Below are 17,775 nucleotides of genomic sequence, written 5' to 3'. Positions count from 1 at the left end.
TTTGATCCTACAATAAATTCTATAAATATTTTAGAATGCAATGTTTTTGTCACCAAACGGCAGATTAAATCGATTCATAGAGTACTTAAATATTTAAGAAAAACCCCTGTGTGTATTATTTTACGTCACAACTATAGCATAGCAGTGCGTTACTTTACATTATTGCGTCTTATAAATTATGTTCATACAAAGTAAGATAAACGCAGTCTAGCAGTGATTCTCAAACTCTGAGCCTCGTGAGATTCTTAAGTGTGCTTAAAACATATATATTATATATGTTATACAAATTGGTATTCATTCAGCTATAGGTTAAACATGCGAGATTGGAATTGGATGTATTCTATCCACGAGAATGATAACTAAAAACGTTGTAATATGCGCCTCTTTTTGACCTGTGACGGTGACCGTCAAATTATAAGCCGCTGGTCTACAATCCTCCCACACAACTAATTATTTAATTAAAAAGGCTATTTGCCCGGCTCATCCCTTTACCAAACTTCAAAATTCGCATTACTGTAACCAGATCTGCAAAATAACAATATACTTTATTGCTAAAGCCATTTACAGTAGTGCAAATTTCCAAGTTCATTAACCGGTTCGGAAAACTTAGGCCTAATTGTATTCCTAAATTCTAAAAAGGGCCTTTTAACAGTTTAAACTGTGCGACTGCAATGAAGTAACGGCTAAAAATTGTGCTATTGCAGTAACGTTTGCACAACTCCCACAGTTGTGAGACTTTGAGCATTAAAATAAAAAAAACTCATCTGACTTGTTAACATCAGTATTGCCCCTTTCAAATATTTTGAGTGTCGATTTTGTTTACCAAATAGCTTAGTTGCATTTGCCATAATTTCCAGATAGACTCATTCTTACAATACACATTTGTGAGCATTTTATAGAAGTTTTAAATTATTTGTTTCGACCTCATTTTTACCTTTGTTGCAGGAAAAAATTCTCTTTGTTGTTGAGAAATAGAAAATAAAAACATTTAGAAATAGAAAATGTCAATACGCACATTAGGTATTCTAAACATTCTTTCTAAAAACTCGGTGCGATGCATAAGCACTACATCACACCTTGGAGTCACACCGAGGTATTTCATCTCCAAAGAACTAAGAATGAAGAAGAGGAACAATGTGTCCCACTATTACAAGTTAATTCGTTCAGAACATAATTTAATCCACTGTGACAGCTGTGGGGACCTTCACAAAAAATGGCACTTATGTCCTTCATGCTATGACCAGACGCGCTTTGAAACGCAAGCTGTTAGAAAAGTTCTGGAAGAAAAGAAGGAAGATCTTTCAGAAGAATCAGTTCTGCACTACAAAGACGACATTGTCAATGAACTGCAACTCGGCAATGGAGAAAAAACCATAAGCATTGACAACAGAAATCGACCAAAGGGTTGGTTTAATCCAAGTTTGTGGAAAACAATGTAGTACATGCCAATTCTTTTAAGTGATTGTTGCTTGGACAAAATGTTAAATTCAAACTGCTCATAAAATGTATCTGGGCATTAGTGTACATTTGAACTGAGTTTTGCTTTAGATCAGGGGTTCTTAAACTGGGGTCCATGGACCCCTTGGGGGTCCGTGAACTAGTTTTAGGGGGTCCATGAAGGTCTAATTGAAATATTAGTGTTTATTTAAGAAGTTACCAATTTATTAAAGAAATCAATTTAATTAAAAATAAAACGGTTTTCCACTGAATGTATTTAGATTCTATTTCACTTTCACAATTTTGGACCAAAATCAGCAAATTTTTTAAGTCTATTTGAACTGTGACGTCAATTTATGACATCATTTTGTTTAATTTTTTTGCCTACAGTGGTCCATGCGAGATAAAAGAAAATTTTAGGGGTCGGCGGTAAAAAAAGTTTAAGAACCCCTGCTTTAGATTGACCAAAAAGACAACTCTCTTTGGCTTGGATAACAGTGCTATGTTTGATTTGTCTTCTCACGCTATGCCGCTTAGAAATAATAATGTGTCTTGCTTCGATGTTGTTTTTAAATTTCACAATATGTCTGCTAAATCTTACCGAATTACAGTTTTCTTTTTCAACCTAGTTTTTTAATACCTAACCAAAAGCAAATATGTTTAAAAAACTGAAACAGAAAATTGAGAATGTGGAATCTCCAGTTAAAGACAGCCCCACCCAGGAAACTAGAAGAGGAAGCATGACTCCCTCAGGTTTTATTTGATATAATTTATAATAATCAAATACTGCAAAACAAGTAATCATAGACTAAGTCTCAAATTAGTTCATAAACCTATTTTTATTTTTTTCGATTTAAATTTAACTATTAATTCACAATTCCACAAAGGTTATTGATAGATGTAACTTTCAAGTCTTGTTGGTACAACTAAAAATGTTTTCCAGGTTCTCGCGCAAGAGCTGTTGCTGCTAACTCAAACCTATTTCGTTCTGACAGCTTAAGCTCTCTTAATGGGTCTGATGTTGATATGGTTAGTCTAATCAATCTTTATTTTATCAGCCATAAATATGCAAGGTGTAGAATTTGGGCAAAAAATTATAAGATATATTTTTTAATGTAAAATTAGAAGAAAATATATTTAATATTTGGCTGCTACATATCAACACAAAACTAGTTTAAACTGATATATTATTGCATTTTCCATTTATATAATGTGTATATTTTTATTTTAGTCAAGTTTAATTTGTTACAGCAACCAAGCGAAACCTCTAGCAGAGAGGATTTATATACAATGCTAATAAGCAGGACAACACAAGTCAAACGGATGGAAGTTAAATTGGCTGGTCAGCAAACTTTATTTTTAACAGTTTTGTTATAAGTTTTCTTTTATGACTTTTAATGGTAAAACTGGAATGATTTTAACAGAAGTACATAAATCACTATTATTTTACTAAGATGTTTTTTTAAATAAATTGCACAGGGTTCCCAGAAAGACGTCTTTGAATGTCTTTTAATTGATTTGTGTACTGAAAAGTCCTCAGAAAACCTTACAAGGTTTTTCTGAAAGTCTTTGAATAGTGTTTGGATTTACTTTATGTGCAGTTTTAGGTTATATGTTAAGTAAGAGCAGTTAGACAATTTTTTAACTGTTATTGCTGCGTTGACCATGGCATACTGTTTTGTTTTCGAATTATTTTAAAAAAGCATCTAGCGATCTAATTTTAGGTGGATATTTAAAAAGCTTGACCTTTTCTTTGTAAAATCTTTAAATGTCTCCGACTCTGATTTTTTTTACATAAATCTGTGTGGTAACCTTTTAGCACTAACATGCAGTTTATAAAGCATTTGTTATCAATGCTTTTATATCTTGTGTTCTATTAAAAATTGTTGTTATAAAATTTGACACTTGGAATTTGGTAAGTCATTATACTAAATGTATGATGTGTGTTCATATTTAGAGTATGGACAATCCTTGAAAGAGCGAAGTCGTCAATGTGAAAAGCTTTCCGCAACATTGGAAAAACAGCAGGACAATGCATTGCGTAAACTGAATGAGTTGAATGAAACCTATGCTAAAGACAAACAGAGATATGAATCAACAATAAACAGATTGGAAGAATCTGAAAATAATTTGACTACAACTACAGAATTTTTAATTCAGGTAATTTGGGTTTCATGTTTTGTTGCAAACTGCACGTTAAATTGTTCATGTATTGACTTATGCCCTGGGCTATATTCTAATATAGGTTAAAATAAAGTAAAGTAATTTGATGTCTGCCTTAGTAAATCTACCAGTTAAACCTTATCAATATTTGCCATTGTTTATAAACATTTTAACAGCTGAAGATGTTATGTAAAATTAAAAATAGTATATAACGCAATTTCAGTTAAAGTCTGCACAGTTTAAAAATTGCAGTAACAACCCAAATACCAGTGTATAATATGCAAAAAAACATCTATAAAAATTTTGAATAAAGTTGTACCCAGATCTTCACAGCATAATTTTTTTGACGATTTTAGTACATTTTAATGCTATGGTGTAATCCAGTGCTTTACAACCTTTTTGCTGGAGTGGAACCCTATGGAAACATTCCACTGGCTCAAGGAACCCCAGTGCAATAATTCCACTGGCTCAAGGAACCCCAGTGTAGTAAACACACCTCAATTAGCTAAACAATTTAAAAAATCCGGAACCCCTGGCCTGTACTAGAGGAACCCTGGTTAAAAAACACTGGTATAATCAGTTAGAACTTCCCAGTGATATAAGGTGTACAACTGATGTATTAAATGACTAATTTTATTGTTCTGTTTTAAGGAAAATGAGAGACATAAATCTCAGATAAACAGTTGGCAAACAGAAAAAGATGAATTTGAACAAAAGAAGCAGGATTTCTTCGAGAAGCGTGACAACTCTGAAGAGTTGCATGATTTGCAAATGCAAGAAATTGCTAAACTCAAACACATGGTATTTGTTGTTTTGGTAAACCATTTATAAATTTACATATCTGGTTCAAACTACAGAAAACGTCTTTATTCATTTATACACTTAACTCTTACTTGCCTCTTATGCTCTTGAATAATACTGCACACCACTTAATGTGTTTACACATCTGCAGTACAAGCATTTAATTTTCGATTGGTGAACTTTTAAACCTTGACAAGTATTACTTAGTAATTTACCTATATTACTAAAATTAGTAGCTCTATATTTTTAATTAAAATTGTTTTGTAATGTTTAATTGAAATGAAGTCATAAAAAACACTTAACAATAGAATTTAACTAGAAAAAAGTAATTTGCCAAATTTGTTTTAAAATTTAGACACATTTATTGAGCCCTGAATTGTTTTATTGCTTTAAAGTTCATGAACAGTGAAAAAGAGTCCAAACAGCTTCAAATTGATTTGGACGAGAACGTTGCGGACCTAATTCAGACGAGGGAGAGAAACGATGAATTGGAATCAACAATGAGACAAAACCAAGAAACGCTTCAAAATGCAGAAGCCAGTCTAACTAAAGCCCTCACTGAAAAGTGAGTTATTTGTTTTTCAAATTTTAGCCAATATGACCTGTTTTAATTATTAAATTAAAAGCAATCAAAATCAAAACAAAAATTTTAAAACAACTGTAAATAAATTATTTTTTATTTTTAGCGAAGGGTTAAAGCAAGATATTGAAGACAAAAGTAAATTGCTTAAGAAGCTCTCTTCTGAAAATGTCAGCTTGAAAGACAAATTATCTTGCCTTGCTTTAGATTTACAAAAGGTTGCAAAAATATTATGCCGCATACTTTTACTATGTTGTTTAAGCTTATGATAAACTATAAATAGTATGTATTTAAAAAAACATCTTTTGTAACAATAGATGACTTTAAGTCGGTAGTAATACATAGCTTTTAGTATTGTAGTTATATTTCTTGGAAGTAAATCTGTATGGCAGTGTTAACTAACTTCATTAACATATTTACAAGCCATTTTCCGCAATTTACTTTCTTATTTTATCCTTTTTAATCTACATTATGCACTTGCATTTTTTTATTTACTTTGCAGCTTTTTTTTTACAAGTTAGAATGTCTTTTATCCATTACAAATACAAATTTACAACATTGTAGTATTTGTAGATTACGAGTTTTAGTGAATGTCAATCACGCCTGTTTAAAGAGCTCAATTTTGTTTAAATTTTACTGAGTTCTAAAACAGGTTCCCAATTCACAAGTTGTCATCCATCCATTTCTTTTCTCGCCTAACTCCTCAATTCACCTTTGTTTTCTCATAGACGCGTAGCAACCTTTCTTCGGTAGAAACCAAGCACAGTAGTCTAAGCGAAAAGTACCTGTCACTTAAACATAGCTGTGAGGCCTTGGTCTCGAAGGTTTGTAGACACAGCATGCAATGTTGAAATTACAATTGTCGAAAATAAGAATTTATTTGAAGCAAATCCAACATGAATTTGTCTGTCTTTTTGTTTCATGTACCTGGTATTGGCCTATCTATCTACTCATTAATAACACTTACTGTAGTGAGAAATGTACATATAATTATTTTACTAAAATATTAATACGTCAATTCAGTGAAATAGTTGTGAATAAATGTCTTAATATTATTTTTAAAATTTTACACTTTCTTTTGATTCCCTGTTATATTAGCTAGAAGGTAGTTGTACGTTAAACAATTTAAAGCAAATTTAATCCTTAGTTAGTTAACAACCTATTTTCTTTTGGTTAACAAATAGATCTTGCTTAATATGTAGTACCTTTTTCACAATACCACATTAGTCTATATTATTTGTGTTGGATTCTCTTAACATAGGTATAAGCGTTTTTTTTATTATATCCGCATCCTAATCGCTTTTAATTTTGTCAGTAAGACTAATATGACTTCAAGCTTTTAACCGATAGTAAGGTTTGCTTCTCATTATGCTGTATATGTTAAATTGAATTATTTAGTGTACATACCATCCCCATACTTTTGCCAAATTCAAGAGTTCAAGTGACTAGCAAATAAAAAATATAAAAAAGATGGAAAACTTTTTGTGTTTATGCAAGTTATATCTTGTTCGAGTACTATTTTTCAAAAAACACATCTTTTCTGTTGACAAAATAAGGATTTTATCAAGTGTAGAAGTAGTTCAATTTCAAATTTGTTTCATTGACTAATAAAAAAAAGATCCATGTTTGTATTGTCTGCTATAAAGTGTCATGTGTTGTTCATGATTTGATATTTATGTGTGGTTTCTTTACCAGAACAAATCCGACTCTGAGGAGCAAATGAGTTTAATCACGCACCTTCAGGACAAGATCAAACTGATGGAAAAGCGATCAAATGCTCAAAAACTGCCCCAGGATGAGCAGATGCAAGCTTTTCTACAGGAGGTGATCAAATAGCTAACACGCTTCCGAACCTTATTACTTTTTACCTATTTTTGTAAAATTCTTAGTAAATGCGATAAAAACAATAAAAAACACTAATTGCATTTGAGTTTCACGGGTCTTTATTGTTTTTAATTGTTTGTAAAATGTTAATTCTTTCACAAAGGCACGGATTTGTAATTAAAATTAGTACAATTTAAGTTTATGTGCTCATGATTTTTAGCGTTCATCTCTTGAAGCAAAGCTTGAAGAGGCTCGCCAACAGTTGGTCAACATCAAGTCGACGTGGTCTGATAAAATTAACTTTTTGGAAAATCAGGTAAAGATAGTTGCTTCGTCTTGACTGTTAACTCCAAATAAATGTGAATTTTTTTTTTTACTAATTTTAACTAAATCCTTTGTTCTTGTTTCTTATCTTTGTAGAGGAAATATGTGGCCTTAAACTTAAAAGTAAAAATACTGTACTTTTTATATGGGCCTAGGCAAAATACCCTTTTTGACATGGTTTAGTTCATTAAAGCATTAACATCGCAATGTTACATTACAGGCTATTTTTATTTGGTGATGTTGTTCTACTAAAACCACCGTTTTGTCACAATTATGACCATTTTTGTAAATAAAATATTTTCTTTTTCTGTGCAGGTATCTCACTTAAATTCAAAAATAGCTGAAGACAGTCAGGAAATCACTTGCAAAACGCAAGAACTGGAGGAGCTGCAAAAGTCATCTAGTGAAAAGGTTAATAATAATATCATGAAGCTAAGTTTTTTTGCCCAATCATAAAATAGATATATTTTTAAAATGTTGTTTGAAAAATTATTTTAAGTCTTCCTAATTAGCTTTTTGTTTGATTTACTGTATGTGTGTTTAACAATACAACAGCCAAAATTAGTGGTATTTGGTTTAGTCAAAAACTTAAAAAGACAAGTTTTTTTCCCAGTTGGACCACCTGACAAGGGAACTTACAGACTCACAAGAGCAGTGTGAAGACTTAACCACGCATAACAACTCCTATCTCCAACAAGTTGCTGAACTTGAAGCAAAAATTATTGAACATGTAAGAACTATTGAATATGCAGTTGCTGCCAGGCATTGTTTTACTGTAATTGTACAATTGTTTTTTCGGTAAAATTTTATTAAAGTGCCAACATTTCGACCACCAATTCGGGCAATCTTCCTCAGGGCAATATTATTGCAACTAAAGATAAAAAAATATATATATCAGACAAACAATAAGTGGCTAGCAAATAATTCTTGTTGTTTTTCTGTATTTTATTGTTTGTCTGGTATATATATATATGTTTTCGCCTTTTGTTGCAATTATAAAATTTCGCCGGAAGAACAATTGTACAATTACAGTAATGTAAGAACTAGTTATTGTATGTTTACTGTTTGAAAATGTAGTTGCACAGGCAAAAAGCTAGAAGTTGTGTTTCGTTATGCCAATAACTTAACCAAATCATTTGTCTATATTTAAAGAAGGTTTCTGTTTTTTAGTTAAAATATACAGCTTGTGTTTTTTTTTTAATTTCTTGACCTGGATGTCAGCGTCTGATGCAACAGTATAACAATCAGGAATATTTTATTTTTTCGGGATTGCAGAAAGCTGTTCATGACCTTGAGATTGGCAAATGCCAGAAGCATATTTCTGACCTTGAAGATGAGATTTCCAGCAACCGTAAAACTCATTTGTTCGAGGTCACAAGGTTAAGTGACGAACTCGATGAAGCAAAAGAATGTATTGTTTCGGAAAAGGTGAATTAATTTAAACCAAATATATTACAATCCTCGGAAAATTCAGCAAATCTAAAGTAATAACTTAAAAATGATTCAAACTGACATGATATTATCTTTCTGTGTTGCTTAGTTTGAGGATGCTTTGTTAGTGTTATGGGGAATGCTTTGTCTTTTATAGATCTCGAATGAACGACTGGGGTGTTTACTTGCTAATGATCATCAAGATTGTTTTTACCGCGTTGTTTATTTTCCAGTCAAAGAATGAAGCGCAACTACTTGAAAGTAATGAAGCATCATCGTCACTTAAAAACGAACTGGAGGCCTTGCGTAGAGAACTGGACTCAAAAGATGTAAGATAGAAACTACTAAAAATCAATAAGATTTCAAAATAAATTGCCAAACATGTTTTCTGACATTACCAGATGAATGACTATAATACTAATTACTGAGTTCATAGCCTTAATTTAAACGTTACATTTTTACACCATCACGAAACGGCAAATTACCCAAATAAATTTAAGATTTATTTGTTACAAAATAGGTTGGAACATAAGCTTTCCAACTGATACCCATAACCATTTTTATGTTTTTGAGTTTAAGTAACTGTAATTAATTAAACATAAAATTCAAATTACATTCAGTTTACCCACCTATTTCGTTATACAACTGTTATTTTTCCTAACTAATGTTGCATAATGTTGAATACCCTAAGGGCCTAAAGCCGAAAGGTATAAAAAGTTAACATGTTAGTTTTTAGGAATATGCTGTATAATAATTTAAAAGGAAATCGGAAAAAATATCGTCGTATATTTACCGATGACAATATTTTAATAGGAGCGGAATATCGGGTGATTTTATCGGTAAACCAATTAATCGGTCTATCTCTTATCAAAGCAAACAAGAAATCATGCTTTCTTTATCTCTATGGCAGTTTAATGGTTGGAGGTTGTAGTAAGATGTAATAAGAATATCAAAGCCCATACAGAAGTATATACTTGTTCTGTGTGGGCTTTGATATTCTTATTACGTTTATCTCTATCGTTTATGGCTTTTTACACCTTATTCTTCTCCACCAGATCGAAATCGTTTTTTTAAGAAAACGCTAAATAATATTTTGATAAGTAAATTATCGTCAAAAATATCGTCGTATATTTACCGATAACGATAATTTCTTTGTCTCTATCGGGGCATAATGGTTGGAGGTTGTAGTAAGACGTAAAATGAATATCAAAGCCCATGCAAAAGTATATGGCTTTGATATGCTTATTACGTTTGTCTTTATCGTTTTTGGCTTTTTACACCTTATTCTTTTCCTCCAGACCGAAATCGGTAGCAGGGAGCGCGTCACCAGCGAAATGGCGATCTCTCTGGAAGAGGTGCGGAATGACCGGGATCAGATCAAGAAGAGGAACAGGCAGCTGGAGGAAGAACTGGAGGCGAGGAATAGTGAGGTGGAGGAAGAACTCGAGGCGAAGAGACGGGAAATCGAGGAGACTCGGAGGGAGGTCGAGTCGCTCAAGTCAGGTATTAATATGAGGTTTAAGTTGGCCTGAACGTTTCTAGTTTTTCTGGTGTTTATTTAATTCTAATCTTATCCGTGAGATAAAAACATTAAGAAACACTGGGTTAGATAGACATTAGACAACTTCCAAAATTCTATAATAATCAGATCAGTGTTTTATTTGGTTTCAATTGCGTATAAGTCTTTGCTGTTTTTTTTTTCTATTTTAATGTTTTCAAATGTAGACATAAATATTATCAAAATTGCACCTCACTCCAGACCTGCGTTATTAAAAGTACGTTACGGTCACAATACTTCGTTTTGTGCTTTCGACAGAGCTCAGAGAAACCTCGGAAAAGCTTCAAGAAGCCGAACGTAAGCACGAGGAATCCTCATCGCGCCTCAATCTCTCTCAACAAGAGCTCGAGGAAAAGAGTCGGGGTCTCATCAACTTCCAGGGATCGTCACAGGAGAAAGAAAAGTCGCTGCAGGATTTGACCCAGAAAGTGAGTTGTTTTGTCGATGCTTTTACGTTACTCGGGCGATTTTAGACTGGTTGAAGCGTTTTCTTTGATTTTTTAACGAGCTTCAGAGACACCAATTTGGAAAAACACAGCGGGAACTGCTTTGTAATGTTTAATTTCCCTTGTTCCTGCTTATTTCTCATACTGAATAGCTAAGTGGCACCAGATTGCATGTCGAACATTTTGCGTAATCTAGAGCACTAAGTTTTTTTAATATCGAAATTGATTATGCACATTTGTTAGCAATTTTGCTTAGTTGAAGAATCGGGACAACAATAAATTGAATTGTTTCAGTAAACATTTTCAGTAAAAATCTATATTATGTTGATAGATGGTTGTTTGTTTATGTAGCTTACAGCCTCGACGTTTGTAGACTTGGTCATTGTAGCTTCTATTTTACCTTAGATTTTTTCACGACGTTGTATTTTTACGTGCAGGTGGCCGATCTGGAAGAACACCTAGAATCCCGCACCGTCGAGTTGATGACTTGCAAGGAAGAGATCGCCTCTTTAAAGGTAAGCACAATCGCTCCGAACGCTCAACACTTGATCTTTTTAAACTGATTGCCTTGACCTAGAGTTTCCCACAGCGAGTTGTCGCTAGTCGCGATTCATAAATTTCCCGTGAAGTGTTACAACTTTACAGTTTGTAGAACACAAATTTACCATTTCTACAACCTTTAATATGCTGATGTCATTACTCATTACTACCACAACAACCCCTGACTGTGTTGGGGCTGCCTAAACCTATGCATGCAGTTGCAAAAACGAGGTCTGATTGTCAATTTTAAACGTGAGTGTTGCGCGAAATTTGATTTAAAATTAAAGCGCGCAGACTAAGTCCTGTCTTACACCAACGGTTCACTCCGATAAGCTTGTTTTTTTGCCACACGTTGATTTGTTATGTTGTCGGTTACATAAGCGTTACTTAAAATTTATATTATACACGGTAAACAACTGTTGACCACTCTTAAACCTGTCTAGTAATGAAAATCATACCAATGACGTAATAATAATGAAAAAAATATTCTAAAAATACTTGACCAATGAAATAAACTATTTAATTAGTTAGTTATCTATTTAATTAGTTAGTGCCATGGTTGCGGAGTCCGACTCCTTATAATCCGACTCCAAAAACGTCAACTCGAGTCCGATTCCGGTTGAATGTGACGATTACGTCGAGTCCCGAGTCCAGCTGCAATCGGGCTGGACGTAAAGTATGGATCCGGAATTTTTTGGCGCAACACTAATATCTGAAGTCAAGTTTTCTGAACCTATATTGCTAAAAGCGCTTGTCGGTGTGACTAAACGTCGATCTTCCTACAACGACGTAATGTTTATTTCTCTCATTGTCGCAGAACCATCAGAGCGAGGAGAGTTCCGAGGTGGAGATGTTGCGCCAGGAGCGATCCAGGATGGAAGATCGACTTCTGGAAAAGGAACGTAGCCTCAAACTGAGTCAACAGCGGCTCGTGGAAGTGAAGAAAGCTCTCCAGAAAGAACTGGTAGGCTGTGGTTTAATCGTCTGATACAGTAGAGGCCGAATAGTGACAAACTACATTTGTAGTTTATGTGTTAAAGTGTTGCATTTTTTTTCGTGTCTAAAACTCACGGGTTCGTGGGTAACTTTATAGTTTTTTTATACGAACTTTTTACTCACGCCTAAACACCAGCTCGGAGTTTTTAGCATTATGCAACATCATAAGACAGTGGAGCATTAAATATAACCAAGAAACTAAACCAAATAAGTAAAGCATATTAAACTTTTTCTTTTCTAGCTCGTCCAAATTATTGAATAAAAGACTGATCTGTTTTAAAAAACAAGTTGTTTGGTTAACGTGTATTTTTTGCTATTCTCACTGTATATAGATTGTTTAAGTATAGTAAATTAATTCATACGCTTTTTTTCGTAAATAGCATTCGCTTTTATTGTTCCACTAAAATATCCTTTATAAACATGCCATTATTTGTGGGAAAATTATGAGACTCCCAAAAATAAATGTATAAGTGATCATTTATGTACAGTTTAGATTACACAAATGTATTTTACCGGCACAGAACAAACAAGGCGACCGATCCCGTTCGAAAGAGCCAAGCGCCCGAACGGACAGACGACGATCCTCTTCGCGACCCCTAGCGGCAGCCGGTTCGTCGACAAACGGACACGGGGTGGCGCCGCAGAACGGGATTGCGGGCGAGCCGATCGTCGACCCTATCCCATCCCTTTTGTCGGGCGATATGTCGCTTGATGACCCGTCGATCAGTGAGGGCCAGAGAGATGTGGTGGTCAAGTACCTCAAGCACGTCGTGCTGCGCTTTTTGTCTTGTGGCCAGTCGGAGGTGAATGCTGCTGTCTTGGTATTGTATCAATAGGATGTTCATAAATTCTAGTCGAGTACTCAGGATTTCCTGTTAATTGAAATAGAAATACTTCCTAAAAGTCATCTGTTATTTAAGTCATTAAAAACGCTAAAAACATTTAGTTCAGCAAAATACTCTTTTCAGTCATTTAAAAACAAAGTTGACGTGCACTGTGGTTTTGTCTAACCCTCGACTCAAGACATTAAAATGTTGAATCTAACGCGTGTAGTTTTTTTGTTTGTTTGCGACAAAAAAGTTTTTTTTTCTAATAAAACAAATTGGTATTGGCCAAAAACTTTTTTGTGAAGCCTATGGTTAGCTGATTAAAAAATTAAAACTCAGATGTTTTTGTTCATGTTGTGTTAAATTTACTGTGAATTGACGCTAGAGCTAAATTTGTAGTTTTGTCTATTGTTTAATTCACTACCATTCGACTTTCTAACACGATATTTTGTCAGGCCCAGCAACTAGTGAAGGCAATGTCTATGATTTTACGTTTCACCAAAGATGAAGAGAAGCTGGTGCGAGAAATCCTCGACTACAGGGTATGTTCCTTCTGTTTGATGTCTAGCGTTTTATCTCGATTTACGGACAATAACGTCGTTATACGGGTTTTCTCCTAAAATAAGTTAAGTGACTGCCTAAATTAATAGTTTTAGTAGGGTTGCTTGGTTTAAAATGGATACAATCGAAAAGAAATACCCCTAACGTTGCAAATCTTATCGTTGCACTTATAGCTGTAGGCCCATAATAGTTGCACTTATCTGTAGGTCATTTTTGCACTTAAAAACCGCTACAATCGGTAACATGCCAAGCATTTGAACAAGGTTAGTAAAAACGGAATCCGCAAACATGTACGTTTAATTTATTCAAAAAACAGCTCCTCTGGTAATTGTAATTCAGTACCAACGTTTCGGCAAACTATGCAAGGCTCCTTCGTCAGGGTTTATGTATATGTACATTAAATTTCTTTCGCTCTGAATTCGCAGACGTCTTGGTTTGGAAGCCGCCCAAGCGCGAAAAACGTCATAAAGCCGTCCTTCAAAGGAAAGGGCTCGTCGTCGCGTCACAAACGCTAGCTCTGTTTCGTCACAAATAGCTTTTTCGCGGAAGTCTTTACCTCGTGGTGATGATCAACTAATGTCGAGTGTTTTAGTCAAAGGATCTGCTGACAGCTTTGGTAATTCGTGATTACGTTGTATCACAAACGCCAGTCAATGTAGTCCTTGAATCGAAGCAAAATATGTGCCAATTGTCGGTTGGTGTAAAGACTGTTTACACGTTTTTTACAAGTTTGTTCTATTTATATTACCATTTTTGGCGAGAAACGCTCTTATTTCCTTCTTTGTATATTTTATGTCTAATCGTTAATTTATAGATCGCCATGGCCAACAAAACATCTAAAGTTAGTAATTGTTTTCGAAGTCCTGTTAAATGCACTGGTTCTTCAACACGGATGTTTAAGAACTTTGGCCTGCTTTAAACACAGTGTTCTAAAGTTCCTGCCTTTGTATTTTTCGTGTAAGCTAAGACCCATTGCTATAAATTTTAGCTATAAATTGTAGTTGCTTGGCTATGGGGCTGTAAGTCAGGCATTCAATCATTAACACAAACGACTTCGGGAGGCAACAAATTCACCAAAGTCAGAATAATACGAGTACGAAAAAGCGTATTTTTCCGCCTCCTTACAAAAAAACTACAATTACTGACTCTCAAAAATGTGTGTCATACGCCTGAGCGGTGTCTGGTGGTCAAGATGTTGCCTTGACATCCACAAATCGTATTTGTTTTAAAAAATATATTTTTTTTTAGTTATTTGGACAAAGTACGATATCAAGTGTTAATATCCCTCCAAGCACAGATAATGGTAGTTCACGTTATTGCAATTTACTTCCATAAAAGCGATATTTTTAACTTTCCGGCTCATTTTTATATTTGAAAATTGCCATTTTCATAATCGAATAATTTTTGCTCGGACAATTTAACCTGTTGACATATAGTGTAAGGAACACTGATATATTTGCAGTTAAACGCATTATTTAGTCTCTAGTTAGGCACCCCACCCAAACAATAACTAACCTTAGGTTTAATTTTATCCTCAACCGATGCATTCTGCAACTTATGGTCAGCGGAAATCCAACGCTTTTTCTCATAATTATTTACTGTTAGTCGTTAAAAGTAGCAAATCCCGTTGCACTGCTTGAAAAATGACATGTAACAAAATGGCCAATCTAGGCAAATCTTCCGAGTTTTTACACTTGCCAGTTTCGCGCTTCAACGAACTAATTTTATCGTCGGATATGTATGCCTCAAATAGATACAACGTAGCGCAGTGGTCGCTCAGTCAACCGCTTTTGTTTTTGCAGATATATGGACTATTTTGTTGCAATTATTGTTCTCACAGATGCCTTCTTAGCGTAAATATTGTCCAGCCCAGTGCTTTTCAACCTTTAAAATTTCCATCCGCACTTTTTTATTTCGGAAAATTTCCAACCTCTCGAAACAAGCACAGTAAGTTTGCAACCTTTAGTTTTATTTGTGAAATAACAATGAAAGGGTTTGTGAACCGCGTGCCTAAGTCTTGGCCGCTATAAGATAGATAGCTTATGCTGCAACTAACCACTATACGAACTATATTACTGTACCTGTAACGCATAAGTGGGAGAACCAGCATTTTGATTACTGTATTACACAAAATAATAACATGCACCATTTTCATCCGTACGGCGTTTGTCATCCGCATTACAATTTTTTCATCCCCACCAGGGCGTACCATCCCACGGGTTGAAAAGCACTGGTCCAGCAAACCATTTTTAAAACTTCTTGACTGAAATGGTGCACTTTAATTTTCTGTGTGTATCAGCTGACTTTACCAAACGCAAAACAGGTTGTCAACCTACGCTAGGCTTCCTTAAGTTTTTTCTTCCTTTCTTTAAAATTGTACTATATTGTTTCGACGATTTTATTTATATAGTGAGGTGCACCTGTAGTAAAATTGCTTTTTTTTGCTTACGTGGTTTTCGTCCCACAAACTTTATTTTCGTTTGTTCGTGCAATAGAAACGTATGAAAGAATTTTGTTGCCGTTTGAGATGCAGGACTAATTTTGTTTCACACGCAGATTACTGTCGATTTTTTGTGTAACAAATTGACAATAGCATTAGATGTAAAGGGAATGACACTGATAGTTCTTCAGGAAGTCAAATTGCTTCAGCTACCCTCCCCGTGATAGTTAGGCATAAACAGTATTTTCATGGTAAAAACAATAACTCATGCTAAGCCTAAACAACCCAAAGTGCCACAAGGGCCGCAATAAGCAACAAAAACATTTCGTGGGCCGCATACTTGCATGAAAATTTTCAGGGATGATGAACTACAAACTTACGTCCTGGTGTTATGAGACTCTTGCGCAAATATGCAGCAAAAATCAGTCGGATTGCGCGAAGCGCGAAAAAATAGCTTTAATTTGTATTAACTTGGCAAAACACTGGATTTAAAAGTTAACAGCAATTGCACTTTGTAGAGTTTATGGGGTCGTGCATAGCGCTTCCGGTTGAATGAACTTCCTTAATACATAAAAAACGGAAAATTAAAGAAGGTTTGGCGAAGCTTAGCCTGGTGGGTCGCTTCTGTCTTTAACCATGATTCAACAAACCCACTGTATTGTGGCCTGCGCAACGGACTGATCCGCGTACTCTGGTGTGGCAAAAATTCTCCACACGTTAATCCACTAACGGTTGGCCTACTTGTTATAGAATTACTGATTTTAAAAAGCGACTCGCAAAATGAAAAGTTTGCCAACACCTGAAATGGCCAACCCAAGCATTACAATTCTACAGTGACTTTTAATAATATACGGATAACTAAACTGTGCTCTTTGTTGTTTTCGCCAAACATTACATCAATTATAGATCATCAATACATAAACAAGTCCGCACTGATTTAAAATAGAAGCAACAAACCGAAAAAAATATCCATCATTTTTGGCCACACACCGGTCGCACTAAAAGGTTGCGCGGGCCGTATGTTGTACAGGCCTGACCTAGGCTTTTTATAAAAAAAAACGTTTGACGAAGTGCTGACTTTAGACACTACTTAACTGGACACCATCATTTCAAATGCTTTTGAACGCACACGCGCAGCTTCAACAGTTTTATGCTTTTTAGAAAACAAATAAATAGTTGCAAATTAACTTGTTTGTATTAAGTGTGTTTTTTGTCGATTTCAAGCGTTTTTATTGAAACTATATCTCCACTTTAAATACGTTTGCATAAAAAAAAAAAAAAAAAAAAAAGTTGTCCCCACAAAAAATAAATATCACAAAAAATTATTTTTACTTACGTATCAAATATTTTCACAGTTACGATTATCATAGAATACTATATTATTGTTTACATAGGGTTCTTGGTTAGAAAGGTGTTTGTCTGTCAATTTCCCTTCTGTAAATAGCTTGTTGCTGAAAGCATGTTTTACGAAGTCAGACTGTTTGTACAGTCAGGCGGCCGTTGTAGCAAAATCACATCAGCGTTTAAAGACAAAGGTGGTTTATTCAGTGCGGAAAAGCTTGCCCTGTAATGAAGATAACACATATACAAAATATATTGTATTCCGAGCACATATACTTTTGATTGGCGTGCTGTCAATATTTATATCGTATTTTTTTTGTTAATTAACGTCAAAATGAACAAAGGTCTACAAATCCTACCACAACCCACATTATTTGGGTTAGGGTGCGGTTTAGCTATTTGGGTTAGGGTGGGTCAGTCAAGTACTATTATTAAATAATAAATATAATAATACTTGACCCACCGTAACCCAAACGTTATCTTGCACCCTAACCCAAATATTGTGC

At 34.5% G+C, this 17,775-nt stretch overlaps 2 protein-coding genes across 2 annotated transcripts; both read left to right on the top strand.

The window, feature by feature from the left end:
• The first annotated feature begins 950 nt into the window (after window positions 1-950).
• On the top strand, window positions 951-2,066 carry LOC146133374 (uncharacterized). The gene has a single exon (XM_083396485.1). The coding sequence runs from the start codon at window positions 1,002-1,004 to the stop codon at window positions 1,437-1,439; it is 438 nt and encodes a 145-aa protein (XP_083252611.1). The 5' UTR covers window positions 951-1,001; the 3' UTR covers window positions 1,440-2,066.
• Window positions 2,051-15,984, top strand: LOC146133373 (golgin subfamily A member 1-like). Its single transcript, XM_083396484.1, has 21 exons — window positions 2,051-2,190; window positions 2,381-2,466; window positions 2,689-2,779; window positions 3,395-3,597; window positions 4,252-4,401; window positions 4,797-4,966; window positions 5,088-5,199; window positions 5,710-5,805; window positions 6,677-6,805; window positions 7,026-7,121; window positions 7,445-7,540; window positions 7,743-7,859; window positions 8,405-8,557; window positions 8,794-8,889; window positions 9,859-10,063; window positions 10,377-10,546; window positions 11,002-11,079; window positions 11,922-12,068; window positions 12,622-12,903; window positions 13,383-13,469; window positions 13,914-15,984. The coding sequence occupies exons 1-21, from the start codon at window positions 2,094-2,096 to the stop codon at window positions 14,001-14,003; spliced, it is 2,751 nt and encodes a 916-aa protein (XP_083252610.1). The 5' UTR covers window positions 2,051-2,093; the 3' UTR covers window positions 14,004-15,984.
• Window positions 15,985-17,775: the final 1,791 nt, after the last annotated feature.

This window comes from Ascidiella aspersa, chromosome 9, assembly GCF_963924565.1.
Source record: "Ascidiella aspersa chromosome 9, kaAscAspe10.2, whole genome shotgun sequence".
NCBI classification, from domain to species: domain Eukaryota; kingdom Metazoa; phylum Chordata; class Ascidiacea; order Phlebobranchia; family Ascidiidae; genus Ascidiella; species Ascidiella aspersa.
The sequence above is the reverse complement of the archived record's forward strand: the minus strand, read 5'-3'. Positions and strand labels throughout refer to the sequence as shown.

Excerpts from the sequence above, each read along its gene's own strand:
- LOC146133374 (XM_083396485.1), top strand. The coding sequence starts at position 1,002 with ATGTCAATACGCACATTAGGTATTCTAAACATTCTTTCTAAAAACTCG.
- LOC146133373 (XM_083396484.1), top strand. The coding sequence starts at position 2,094 with ATGTTTAAAAAACTGAAACAGAAAATTGAGAATGTGGAATCTCCAGTT. Across the intron at positions 8,558-8,793 it reads AATGTATTGTTTCGGAAAAG|TCAAAGAATGAAGCGCAACT; the intron begins GTGAATTAATTT and ends TTTATTTTCCAG. Across the intron at positions 10,064-10,376 it reads GGTCGAGTCGCTCAAGTCAG|AGCTCAGAGAAACCTCGGAA; the intron begins GTATTAATATGA and ends TGCTTTCGACAG.